This window comes from Triticum aestivum, chromosome 2A, assembly GCF_018294505.1.
Source record: "Triticum aestivum cultivar Chinese Spring chromosome 2A, IWGSC CS RefSeq v2.1, whole genome shotgun sequence".
In the NCBI taxonomy this organism is placed as follows: Eukaryota; Viridiplantae; Streptophyta; class Magnoliopsida; order Poales; family Poaceae; genus Triticum; species Triticum aestivum.
The window spans coordinates 768,403,289-768,417,151 of record NC_057797.1 but is presented as its reverse complement, the minus strand read 5'-3'; the positions used below and the strand labels follow the sequence as shown (position 1 = coordinate 768,417,151).

The 13,863-nt window shown below is 45.0% G+C and overlaps 2 protein-coding genes across 3 annotated transcripts; both read left to right on the top strand.

Annotated features, from left to right (window-relative positions):
- The first annotated feature begins 9,079 nt into the window (after positions 1-9,079).
- LOC123186595 (uncharacterized) lies at positions 9,080-9,920 on the top strand. 2 transcript variants are annotated; one of them, XM_044598331.1, is made up of 3 exons: positions 9,080-9,626; positions 9,728-9,749; positions 9,878-9,920. In XM_044598331.1, the coding sequence occupies exons 1-3, from the start codon at positions 9,321-9,323 to the stop codon at positions 9,892-9,894; spliced, it is 345 nt and encodes a 114-aa protein (XP_044454266.1). In that variant the 5' UTR covers positions 9,080-9,320; the 3' UTR covers positions 9,895-9,920. The 2 variants fall into 2 exon arrangements, with proteins under 2 accessions (XP_044454266.1, XP_044454267.1); XM_044598332.1 differs by lacking the exon at positions 9,728-9,749 and having other exon boundaries at positions 9,115-9,626.
- A 1,422-nt stretch (positions 9,921-11,342) lies between these two features.
- Positions 11,343-13,157, top strand: LOC123038260 (uncharacterized). The gene is made up of 2 exons (XM_044462132.1): positions 11,343-12,103; positions 12,475-13,157. Exon 2 carries the CDS (start codon positions 12,489-12,491, stop codon positions 13,155-13,157), a length of 669 nt encoding a protein of 222 aa, XP_044318067.1. The 5' UTR covers positions 11,343-12,103; positions 12,475-12,488.
- Positions 13,158-13,863: the final 706 nt, after the last annotated feature.

Sequence of the window (13,863 nt, the reverse complement as noted above, 5' to 3'; positions counted from 1 at the left end):
TGTTGAGGGATAGTTATATGATCCAATTATGTTATTATGGTTGAGGGAACTTGCACTAGTGAAAGTATGAACCCCAGGCCTTGTTTCAACGCAATGTAATACCATTTGTGCTCACTTTTATCATTAGTTACCTTGCTTTTTTATATTTTCAGATTACAAGAACCTTTATCTACCATCCATATTGCACTTGTATCACCATCTCTTCACCGAACTAGTGCCCCTATACAATTTACCATTGTATTGGGTGTGTTGGGGACACAAGAGACTCTTTGTTATTTGGTTGCAAGGTTGTTTGAGAGAGACCATCTTCATCCTACGCCTCCCATGGATTGATAAAGTTTAGGTCATCCACTTGAGGGAAATTGGCTGCTTCCCTACAAACCTCTGCACTTGGAGGCCCAACAACGTCTACGAGAAGAAGGTTGTGAGTAGACATCACTACTCAGATCCGATCGATGGGGCCTACTACTAATCATAATGTTTCCCCTACCTACTTTGGATCCTTGCTGCTAATAACCCATCCAGCCTCCCTTGCAAGATGCCAAAAAGAATCGGAACGATCCGAAGTAGCTACTGGCCAGCTGCCTACTGCTATTGCTAGCCATCAGTGGGGGATAGATCGGACTGAGTAATTACCTGCGATGGCGGCCACGCACGGCTCGGCGAATTGCCCACTGCAGATGACCACGGCGTCAAACCTCCTCCTCCAGCTCGCTGCCAGCGCAGGCGAGCCTCACCCTCCAGCCTGCATCGTCGTCCTTGCTGCGGCGGACGCCCACCACCTTCATCCTAAACCGGACCAGCCCGAGGAGGTTGAACCGCAGCGCGAACTCCTCGAGGTACCTTAGCACCGGGGAACTTGCGCGGGTCGGCGGAGGAGCGGTCCGCGACGACGACCACAGCATCTCAAAGATCCTGGCCGCGATCTCCTCGTTCTATGGTGGCAAGTTGGATCTGGGAGTGGGGAGAGGATATGAGGTGGGGAGGGGAGGTGTGGCGGAGGTGGGTGGCGGCGAGGGGAGGGGTGGGTGGTGGAGGTGGGTGGCGGCGAGGGGAGGGGAGTAGTCTGGATCGGGAAGCGCTAGGGTTTGCTGCGCGAGAGAGGGTGCGCGGCCCGCAGGGGAGAGAGAGGAGGGACGAGGAGTGGTGTGCGGGGGAGAGAGGAGCTCGCGGTGGGTGGGTGAGTGGGTGTGGGCCGTTGGATCTGGGAGTATCCGACGGTCTCTAGTGCTTGATCCGCGTGACATGCTCGTAGACCAATCAGAATGAAGTACAGGCTTTGATGACATTATAACCATCTAAATTGGTCGCAATCGATCAACAATAGGTGGCTACTATGAGTCAGTCAAATGATTTTGTCTAGAAATCATCCGCCTAGCTAGCCCTCGATTTGCGCATTGGTGGTCGTTCGATCACATCAATATGTCACGACAGCACCGGGCGTGAAAAAACTTCAACGCAGCACCGATGACATCCCCACGAAGCTCCATTGTAGCTCTCAACGGCGCGCCAAGAGCTCCAATGCAGCACCACGGTGTTCGGCGAAGCTCCATTGCAGCATCGGGGAGCTCCAATGAAGCACCACGACGCCTGGCAGTAAGTTCCCTTCTCTTTTTATGACAATGTTTAAGTGCGGTTTCTTCGAATAACTAGAGGTACTTTCATACTGGGTGGGATTTTCGTCGATTCACTAGGAAGCGGGTCAAATTTTAACTACAGTTGCCTCATAGTTTGTTCAAACGATCTAATATTATGCACAATGGTGCATCTTGAAATGGCAAACAATGTTGTCTAAGGAAGTTTTCATTTTCTTTGGACGGAAATTTCGTTTTCCATTTTTCGAGTGCCCAAAACGAGTTCTTTTTTGAAGGACCTACCGTCTATTTGTTGCAATATTGTACCAAATCAATTTTATAAAATACTAGGACATATTTAATGCACAATTGACCAAATGGTTGGGTGTCAAAGGTTTTGATCAACCACTCATGAAAAAGACAAAATTCCGCCGATTTAGTTGGAACCTGGTCAAATTTGAACTACAGCTGCCTCATAGTTTGCTCTTTATTTTATCCAAAAATAATTTCCAGGTACATAAGTATCTATTTCTTTAGAGAAACTTCAAAAGTTTTCCAAGATTCAACCCCTAGCTACGAATGGTCATACCCGCTGTTTTGACCGCATTTTGAAACGGGCATACGAAATTCAAAAAAATCGAAAACTTTCGCACTGTGTCATTATGTGTGACCTAGTTTTCAAGAAAAATAATAAACTTGTAATATTAAAATTATTTTAAAATAGTGTTCTCAGAAACGAGCTATCATGTGAAGATTCTTAGCTTTCAAGCCAAATGATCAATCTTATGGCCACATTCATGGCTTAGTTTGTTCAAATGATCTAATATTGTGCACAAGGGTGCATCTTGGAATGGAAAACATTGTTGTATAAAGAAGTTTTCATTTTCTTTGGATGGAAATTTAATTTTCCATTTTTTGAGTGCTTAAAACGAGTTTTTTGTGAAGGACCTACCGTATATTTGTTACAAAATTGTACCAAATCAATTTTATAAAATACTAGACATATTTAATGCACAATTATACAAATGGTTGGGTGTTAAAAGTTTTGATCCACCACTCGTGAAAAAGACAATTTTTTGCCGATTCAGTTGGAATCGGGTCAAATTTGAACTACAACTTCCTCATAGTTTGCTCTTTATTTTCTCCAAAAAAAAATTCCAGGTACATAAGTATCTATTTCTTCAGAGAAATTTCAAAAGTTTTCCAAGATTCAACCCCTATCTACGAACGGTCATACCCGCTGTTTTGACTGCATTTTAAAACGGGCATAAGAAATTCAAAAAATTCAAAAACCTTCGCACTGTGTCATTATATGTGACCTAGTTTTCAGGAAAAATAATAAACTTGTAATACTAAAATTATTTTAAAATAGTGTTCTCAGAAACGAGCTATCATGTGTGAAGATTCGTGCCTTTCAAGTCACGAATCATCAATCTTATGGCCACATTCAAGGCTTAGTTTGTTCAAATGATCTAATATTGTGCTCAAGGGTGCATCTTGGAATGACAAACAATGTTGCCTAAGAAGGTTTTCATTTTCTTTGGACGTAAATTTCATTTTTCATTTTTCGAGTGCCCAAAACGAGTTTGTTTGTGAAGGACCTATCGTATATTTGTTGCAAAATTGTACCAAATCAATTTTATAAAATACTAGGACGTATTTAATGCACAATTGACCAAATGGTTGGGTGTCAAAAGTATTGATCCTCCACTCATGAAAAAGACAAATTTCCACCGATTCAGCTGGAACCGGGTCAAATTTAAACTACAGCTGCCTCATAGTCTGCTCTTTATTTCTTCCAACAATAATTTCCAGGTACATAAGTATCTATTTCTTCAAAAAAACTTCAAAAGTTTTCCAAGATTCAACCCCTAGCTATGAAGGGTCATACCCGTTGTTTTGGCCGCATTTTGAAACGGGCATAAGAAATTAAACAAATTGAAAAAAATCAAAAATATTCGCACTGTGTCGTTATATGTGACGTAGTTTTCAGGAAAAATAATAAACTTGTAATATTAAAATTATTTTAAAATAGTGTTCTCGGAAATGAGCTATCATATGTGAAGATTCATGGCTTTCAAGCCAAATGATTAATCTTATGGTCACATTCATGTCATAGTTTGGTCAAATGATCTCATACAGTACACAAGAGTGCATCTTGTATTGACGAACAATGTTTTCTAAGGGAGTTTTTATTTTCGTTGCACAAAAAGTCAATTTTCCATTTTTTTAGTGCCCAAAATGAGGTTTTTTGTGAAGAACTTACCATATATTTGTTGCAAAATTGGACCAAATCAAATTTCTAAAATAGTAAGACATGTTTAATGTACAATTAAACCAAATGGTCGAATGTAAAAAGTTTTTGATCCACCTCTCTTGAAAAAGAGAAATTTCCGCATATTCATTTTCCATTTTTCGAGTTCCAAAATGAGTTTTTCTATGAAATTATTAGACCACATTTTATGAACAAATTTGTGTACACTAGAAAACATTTTTTATAGATATTAAACGGTTTTTATTTACATCATTAACATTTTAAATAAATATTTTGAACACATGTCTACATTTTTAAGACACATTGTACGTATTGTTTTTATATGTTTATCTTTTTTCAAATACATGATTAACATATTTTCATATATAATCCCAACAAAAAAAGATTTTTTCATATATACGTTTTGATGTCTATATTTGTTTTCACACATCGTACATTTTTGTATACATATAAAACATTGTTGATATTGGTTAGAAAAAATTAAATACATGATTAACATTTTTTGAAAATCTTATTTTGTTATCTACTTTTCCATATATATATTGTAAAATTTGCATATATACATATTGATGACTATTTTTGCATACACATGAAATTTTTTTATACATATCTAATATTATTTATGATTATTAATTTTATATGCATGAAACTTTTCAAATACACATCGTGTTCACAAACTTAACTCTCAACATCAGAACATAGCACTGTACAATAATTCATTCCCAATGAATCAGACCTGACATACTCTAAGCAATAGCAGGCATGGCATGGCAAGAACACAACATGGCTCAAGCAACTCCTACACATGCTAGTGGGTTTTAACTATTTACTGTGGCAATGACAGGTCATGCAGAGGAATGGGTTCAACTACAGCAACATAAAGTAGCAGTTGAATCGTTGTTGTCCTAATGCAATAAATGAGAGCAGGAGCGAGAGAGTAGGATTGTATCGGAATGAACAAGGGGGGCTGCTTGCCTGGTAGATCAACAGGGTGCACTGCTCCTCAGACAGGTACTCTCGAACACTCTCTGGAGCAGGACCTATCGAGAAGGAACGGTGTCGGCAATCAAACACAAGTATATGCAACAATATGATGCATGATCATGGCATGAATATGTGATGTTGTTTGAGTTAATGTATCTAGCATTTATTTGGTTGAAGTACATTTGAACCAAGGGTTCAATTACAACTCCAAATTAAGCTCTTAAATATGCCATAAGTGTGTTTCATATATACAGCATGTATAGGTTGGTTTGTCATGCATGAAAATGGTAATGGATAGATTAAATTTTTCTGATCATTTTTCATATATAAATTATTTCAATCTAAGCTACGATTGAATTTCTATGAATTTTTGAAGTTTTGAATATATTCTGGAATTTCCTGATTAATTTAAACCAGAAAATAAAATATTGCACCAGCATTGCGTCATGGCTGCGTCAGCAGGTCAACGGAGCTACCAGGTCAAACCTGACGTGTGGGGTCCACACGTCAGTGACTCAGTTAGTTAACAGAGGAGTTATTCCTAATCTAATTTAGATTAGTGGCTCTGGGGCCCACTGTCAGTGTCAGAGGGTTAGCAAATGGTGATTAGCCTTAAGCTAATCACCTGGCAGGTCAGGCCCGCACGTCAGGCCGGTGAGGTCGTCGCCGGCTACCTCTGGACGCGGCGGCGTCCACGCTGCAGGGCACGGGGGCGGCGGCTGAGAGCACCGGGGCGTAGCCCGTGCTCTCGCGCATCTAGTGGGGTAGGTAGGATGAGGAGGGGTGGCCGGAGCTCGCCGGAGCGAAGCTCGGGGCGGCGGCCGGAGCACGGCCAAGTGCGGGCGAGGGCTGCGGTGCATGGGGAAGCGAGCGGAGAGGCTCTACGGCTTCCTGGCGTCACCAGGAGCAGGGTGACGCGCTCAGATGCGGGCTGCGGTGGCCAGGGCGATGGCGGGGACATGGACGGCGGCGGGGCGCTTCGGCCATCTATGAAATGACGGCTACGACGAGCGGCAAGCTACGGGGTTAGGGGGAAAAGGTTCATGGTCTCACAGTGAGCACGAAGGGCTTAACGGCGAGTTCGGGGAGGTCCGAACGATGACAAATCTACGGTAGAAATCCACGGTGGCCGACGAGGAAGACGAAGACGATGGCGTCATTTCAGGCGTCCCGTGGGCGCGTGCTTCGTGTTGGTGCTTCATGGCGTCGAGGAAGACTCGTTGGACAAGGCAGAGGGGCAAGGGGAGCACGGTGGCTGCGGTGGTGCTCGTCAGCGCTCTGCGCTCCGCTCGGGTGCGTGGTGGAGGGGGACCAAAGAAGGGGGGGGAAGCACGGGGGGAGAGTGAGAGAGGTTCGGGGGAGTGCGTGGCGTCGTCGGGTGCCTCCAGCGGCGAGCGGGGAAGCAGGAGGTGGCCGGCGTGTGCTCGCGCGCGGCGAGCGCGTGCCCCTGTCCTCCTGGCGCGAGGAAGGGGACGACTCGCAGTGCCAGTCAGCTGGGCCGGCCTGCTGGGCCGCTGGGCCAGACCGGCTGCATAGTGCCAGGCCGCAGGTAAGCATAGGTAGGCTTTCCTTTTTTTGTTTTGTTTTCTATTTTTCTGACATTTGTTTGGTTTAAATAAAATACTAAACCATTTTATTTTCTTATGCCAATTTTTGCAAGGGCTAATGGTATTATTCCAGAGCTCCTCAACAACTAGCATAATTTTTGGACAATATTATATATATATAATTATATATATCCAAAGCAAATAATTACTGCATTAATTCCAAATGCCCAAAATAAATACTTATGAGCTCTTAAAAATATTGATTTGATTTTTATCTCTGTCCAAGATTTTCAGAGAGCAACAAGAGCATTTTCATCGACCCTTTTGGAGCAATTTTTACTTGGGTCATTTTCAGAAATGATTATGAGGGTTTCACAAATCCCCATTTCAAATTTTAATGGAATTTAAACATGATGCAAACATGAAGGGCTAGCCTAGGTCATACCAGAACTAGGGATGTGACAACTCGCCCCCACTCGGAAGAATCTCGTCCCGAGATTCAGCAGTCGGCGGAAAGAAAGTGGGGTACTCAAGTCGAAGACGATCTTCACGCTCCCAAGTAGCTTCTCTCTCGGAATGATGAGGCCATTGAACCTTGAGAAACTTGATGTTATGACGTCGAGTGACACGCTCTGCTTGATCAAGGATGCGAACAGGGTACTCTCGATAGGTGAGGTTATCTTGAAGATCAAGCGCTTCGTGGTCCACTCCGTGGATGGGATCCGAGAAGCAACGCCTGAGTTGAGAGACGTGGAAGACATCATGAACTCGAGAAAGATGTGGGGGTAGTTCCAACTGGTAGGCAACCTCTCCTCATTTAATGAGAATGAGAAAGGGACCAATGTAACGAGGAGCCAACTTGCCCTTGATACCGAATCGATGGGTACCCTTCAAAGGGGTAACCCGAAGGTAAGCTTTGTCGCCAACTTCATAAGCCACTTCCTTATGACTACGGTCATACTGGCTCTTTTGACGAGATTGGGCTGTTTTCAAATTCTCACGAATGATGCGAACTTGCTCTTCTGCCTCCTGGATCATATCCGGTCCAAAGAATTGTCTTTCACCGGTTTCTGACCAGTTCCAAGGTGTTCGACATCTTCGTCCATACAGAACCTCAAAAGGAGCTTTCTTGAGGCTGGATTGGTAGCTATTGTTATAAGCAAACTCGACGAAGGGAAGACACTTCTCCCAATACATACCGAATGAGATAACACAAGCTCTAAGCATGTCTTCGAGAATTTGATTGACCCTTTCCACCTGACCATTTGATTGAGGGTGAAAAGTGGTACTGAAGGAAAGATGGGTGCCCATGGCAGTTTGGAAACTCTCCCAGAAATGAGAAGTGAAAAGACTACCACGGTCTGAATTGATCTCTAGTGGAACACCATGAAGTGACACTATTCGAGAAACATATAAGTCAGCGAGCTGACTAGCAGTGATACTCTCTCGAACAGGTAGGAAGTGAGCCACTTTGGAAAGACGATCAATGACTACGAAGATAGCATTATTCCCTTTCTTGGTCCTGAGAAAGCTGGTGATGAAGTCCATACCAACTTTATCCCATTTCCATTCAGGAATAGCTAAAGGCTGAAGCGTGCCAGTAGGTCTTTGATGTTCTTCCTTAATGCGACGACAAACGTCGTAGTTAGCAATAAACTGAGCAATTTATCTCTTCATCCTAGTCCACCAGAACCTCTGGCGTAGGTCCTAATACATCTTAGTACTACCGGGATGAATCATGAGAGGAGATTCATGCGCCTCCTTAAGGATTAATTGCCGAAGATGCTTCTTCTTGGGGACCACCAGGCGATTCCCGAAGAAAACAACACCTCGATCATCTATAGAGAAACTACCGGCAATGCCCTTGGCAATGTTTCTCTTGATCCGGTAATCCCCGTATCATGCTTCTGGGCTTCTATGATATGATCCACAAGAGTAGGTTTCGCCACCAAGGTAGAAAGGAACCCGTGAGGAGCAGTGTGAAGGTTAAGTTTACATAATTCCTCATGGAGAAGTGGTTGGCCCTGCTGCAACATGAGATTGTTGCAATAGGACTTACGACTTAGCGCATCAGCCATGACATTGCCCTTGCCTGGGGTGTAGGTAATCCCTAAGTCGTAATCTGAGATCAACTCCAGCCAACGGCGTGAGACGCTCAACCACGACAACTCTCCTTACAGGGCGACAACACAACGCGAGTGCGTGACGCCGCTGACCGCAACAATGCCCCGATATGCAGCGCTAGCGCCAGTGCCACGGGGATCCGGCTTGCCTGCTCCCTCGCCATGCTCCTATCCGTGCTCCCACTCCATCCTACGGCTCTCCTTTTCTCCTTTTTCTTTCTAATCTAATCATCTCCCTCCCTGATTTTAAGGGGATGGAGCCGGGCCTTATTTTGTTCCAACTAAATCATGCCACGTATGCGAGAGCACGGATGGGAGCACGCTGGGGGAGCAGGCAAGTCTCGTCCGTGCCACGGAGCATGCATGCATCCCCACGAAGAAGTCGGCGGCAAGCACGGCGCTAGCGGCCACTTCCCTAAATTGGTGGCGACGGCCAATGCGGCAACGATGCCCATGCATGAATCAATTTGGTTGTCTTTTGTGATTATTAGCAGAGGTCTAATCATGTACTCCCTCCGTCCCGAAAAACATGTCGCAGTGACATTTTTATGAAAACCCCCTCTGCGAATTCCCGACACAACCCGCGGTCCCTGGTCGTCTCCCTCGCAGCCTCACTCGTCTCCCTTGCGCGCCGGAGCCCTCCCTCTCGGCTCCCCCCGCGCTGGAGCTCCCCTGCTCGGCTCCCCTACGCGTCGCCGTAGCTGCCTCGCCCCACACCTCCACCGCGTTGCTTCCCTCTCCTTGTTCCCTTGCTCGTTCCCCATGGTGAACCACGGGAAGGAGAAGGCTTGATTTTTTTTTCTCAATCTGCTCTCTGATGGCGGCGGCCTTCCCCGAGCTTGGCGAGCTGGAGCTGTCCCTTCCCGTCATCGTTCTGCTCTCCGCGACGCCGCCTGCCTTCCCGGACCATCCCCTCTCGCTCACCCGCGACTCCCTCCCTGGAGCAGCCATTCCCGCCCAACCCAAAGCCGCCGGCCGGAGCTACGCCGCAGCACGCTCCCTCCCCCCTCTTCTTGGGGACCGGATTGTGGCCGAGGAGGAGCTTGTCCTTGTCGCCCAGCAGCTCCCGCTCCAACGGGCTCGTCCACAAGTCCGGCAGCACCAGCCGCTCTTCCCTCTTCCGGTCCGCCCTCCTCCCTTCCCTCCCCTCCCGTGGCATGCTATTCTGTTATCTTCCTTCTTTCTTTGTCCTGATGATTTTTACTGACGGAGTTGTACACATAGGCGACCCAAATCCAACATTTTAGTAAGATTTGTACTGTCTCAAAATTCATCCATGAACTCTGACTCTGAAATTAGTACTGTCTCAAAGTTCAATAAGATTTTCTCATTGTTGCGCAGTACTGAATCATGGATTCTATTGTGGCTCTGCAGGTCTAGCCCATCGATGACGACGGCTCCTCCTCATGCTCATCGGGCTCGTGCACAAGTGCTCTGCAAGTCTGCATTCGGTAAAGTCTGAATTTTTCATTTTTACTACCGTCAAAATTCAGTTGTCAAAGAAAGTGCCATCAACATGTCAATGGCCATGCTAGACAGAGTTCTTATTCATGTCTAGGCAGAGTTCTTATTTATGACAAAACTGGATGTCTAATTGTGTTGACAGAGTTCAATGTACTCTGTCAATAGAATCAAAACTGATTTATTACCTTCCCATATGAACTTTACTGAAAAAATCAGTCACCATTCTGAATTTTGACAGTACTCTACAAACTGCTTCTGGGCAGGAAGCAGATACCGTTTTTCTTGGTGAGCGTGGTTTTGGAACAGCCATGTCTTCTCTAATTTTGACAGTGCTTGAGTTTAGAGTATGGTTATACTTTTGCTTAGGGTAAGTTAACACGTCTCTTTCTACAATTTTTAAATGCTTCTTGTCAGGAAGGGAATTATGTTTGTAAGGATAGTGTATTTTGCAAAGGCTTTTGTACTTGCTGTTTTGCTTGACTCCATCAATCCTCAAAGATTTCTTGTTTCTTTGGAGTTTCATATACTAGATGTCTGTCTTGTTAGTGGATGCAGTTTCAGATAATAGATGAACTAGAGAGAGAGAGCGTAGGTGATCTTTAATAATAACAGTAAAAAAAGGAAAATCTATCTTCTGCAATGTGTGTAAGCTGGTTATTGCCGGCCGGTGATATTTGTTGAAGAATAGAACGTGAGAGGTCATTCCCAACATGGGTCGATATCAAGGAGGGGCTATCTCCATCTATCTGTGGAGCTGGATACAGATGGGAGATGGCAAAATCATTTTGGTTAGGCATCAAGTCAACATCGGTAATGTCGTTGGATGAATGCAGAGCAGAACAGTGTAGACGTGCACGCACATATTCAGTTAAACTTGGACATGACTGCAGCCCAATTAAACTTGGACTACAGATATTGGATGGATCCATTTAAATTGATAGAAAACTGAATATTCACTGTAGTCTCAGTTAACTGAATTTTCTGAAGCCATTTTCCTGCTCACAAGTTGATAGAAAACTGTTTGAAACAAATTTTGACAGTAGCAATAACCTATCTTTGGAGTAAGTCATTTTATTTAGTAAAGTATAGAAAGTATTATTTCTTGCAAATTATTGTGTGACTATTCTGGAGATGGTCTTTAACTGTTCCTATCTAGACTTCTTATTTTAGGCTTTAAGCTGATCCATTCCATGAGATATGCTAGATTTTAGCATCTGTATTGATGAACCTTTGATGAAACTAAGAAAAACTGGAAGTGTCCTTGATAGCATGAAATGGACCTCTTAACTAAATAGAACCAATTATTGACACGGAGTATTTAGGACAATCCATAAGGTTTTCTTAGATGCAAAAAAGTTATATTTGTTGTGTGCATCACAAATTTAGTTTTAGTTCCAGTGAAGTTTCCTGTCCTTTAGGTTTATTCTTATCAGAAACAAATTCAACTAACCAAATTAGCTGTTGCCTATCATTTTGGTATTGCCTAGGTGACTGGGTATATAATGGAAATAAACTGAAAAAGAAGAAAAAAATGCATTCTTCTTATAAATGAGTGTAGCTGCAAATGTTAGACATACTCCGCCAAGTACAGTAGTGTGCATATCTTTGAAACATATTGGAAAATATGCAGAGTAGCTGTTGATGTTGATCTCCAGCATGTATGCAGAGTAGTTGTTTACTGAATTTTAGGAGTAAACTGACTGAAGAAAATTTTAGAATGACTGAATTTTCAGCCAAGTTTGTTTCTGAACAGTACTGACATGGAGCGGTGTAGTGGCCATGTATAGTAGTGTAGTGGCCCTGCAGTGACCAAAATTTTCAGATTATTCTGATTAATTCAAATTAATCCAAATAAATTCCAACAAGGAGTTTATATACAAGGATTAGACAAGGCATACAACATGCATTTGTGTAACCAACATGCATGCATTTGAATTTGAATGATTCAAATATCTGAATTTATATGTACTCCACTTTATACCCAAGCTTTCATTAAGTAATTTATGTTTGTTTATTTTTGTTTTTTCTCTGCAGGAAATACTTTGGCATGGAGTACATTGTGGCTCTGAAATCATTTCTGAAGCAGTGAGATCTGAAGTTTATGCTAGAATTGAAGTGTTTGTTTCCTAACTATATGTATGCTCATCCAGAGAAGTGTTTTCAGAAACTTGTCCATATTCTCCTTTTTCAGTTAGTTTTTCCCACAATTTGGGAAGGAGCAACAATCAGCAGTCTTAACGTTTTAATATGTCTGAAACAATTACTCCCAAAGGAAACAAACAGTTCAATTTATCATCATTTTGGAAAGAACCATGGTAAATGTTTGATCATGCTTTTTCCGTTAGTTTTTCCCACAATTTGGAAAGAACCATGCACAAAGGAAACAAACACTTCATTTGATCATCATTGGAGTATTTGCAAACAAGGCAATTGCTTAAATTTACTCAAGGCCTTGCTATTAATTGAAAGCTTTTAGTTAACAGTAAATCGATTTCACAAATTGTCAGGTAGCAGTACTCTGATGGAGTACCTTCTTCAGAGTGCAAATAGCACCAGCAGCAGCAGTCACGGCGGGAGTCAACAGCAACACGGCACGGATCAGCAACAGAAGCACAGGCAGAGGAGCAGTAGCATCAACACGGGAAGAGGAGCAGCAGCAGCACGGGTTAGCTCCACCGGCGGCAGGGGAGAAACAGAGGAGAAACAAGATGCAGCAGCATGGGCTAGCACCACCCGCGGGCACGCAGGCAGAGAAGGAGCACCACGGCAACGCGTGGGAGCTCGACGAGGACTCGCGGGAGACCACGGAGGACGCGCGCGAGCTCCTGTCCACCAGATCGTGGAGGCCGGCTCTGGCAATGCCCGTAGGTGGATCACGGCGGGAGGGATCGCGGTGGCGCACGGGACGCAGCTCAAGGTGGAATCGCAGGAGCACGAGGAGGACTCGCGGGAGCTCGAGGACGATGAGAGGGAGCTCCTGCTCCACCGGATCGTGGTTGAAATTCCAGCAACGCCCGCAGGTAATCCCCGCGGGATGGGATCGCGGCGGCGCAGGTCTGGGCGGCGGTGGCGGAGTAAGTACTTGGCGACGGCGGCGGCGTTGAAGGTACATGGCGACGGAGGCGGAACACTTCCTGGTGGGCGGCAAATCGCGCAGCTTGGTGGCGCCGACCCCACTACCAGAATTTAGGCAGTTGCCGACGGCCATATCTATGACGACGGTCCCCGTCGGCATATATGGGCATACCCCGACGGCCCAACTAAAGCCATCGGCGTAGAAAGGCCGTCGGCGTATAACCATCTATGCCGACGGGGGCCGTCGGCATAGATAAGCCGCCGGCATTTCTCCGAATATACCGACGGGGGCCGTCGGCATAGAGCAGGCCGTCGGCATATCACGTGGGCCCGTCTACCCGGGCGGCGACGGCAGTTTGACGGCGTCAGGCTACGCTGACGGGCTAGCGGTGGCCGTCGGCATAGCTTCGCCGACGTCATCGATCCGCCGCGCCGCCACATCATCGATCCGCGTCGTTCGCCGGTCCCGTGGGGTGGCATTTCTATGCCGACGGCTAGGCCGTCGGCATAGGCCTGGCCCATAGTTTTTGCCACGTCATTGATCCCCGCCCTACGCCACGTCATCGATCCAGGGCTCTACCGTTCCGTGGCCGTAGCTATGCCGACGGCTAGGCCGTAGGCATAGATTTCTAATAATATTTTTATATGTTTTGTATTTTCTCTTATTATTTTTTATTTTTTTTCCAATACTAATTTCATTAACTTAAATGTACAGAAAACATATATCGATTGCCCCCCACACGGGCCTTCTTCCGTCGTGTCACGGAGAGGTTAGACGGGACGGGTACCTGTGGGGGGTAGCAATGCCGCCAGGTGTTGCG

Bases quoted from the DNA above. Each gene is read 5' to 3' on its own strand.
- LOC123186595 (XM_044598331.1), top strand. From the start codon at position 9,321: ATGGCGGCGGCCTTCCCCGAGCTTGGCGAGCTGGAGCTGTCCCTTCCC. The intron at 9,627-9,727 runs GTCCGCCCTCCT...TTGTACACATAG, and splicing joins AGCCGCTCTTCCCTCTTCCG to GCGACCCAAATCCAACATTT.
- LOC123038260 (XM_044462132.1), top strand. From the start codon at position 12,489: ATGGAGTACCTTCTTCAGAGTGCAAATAGCACCAGCAGCAGCAGTCAC.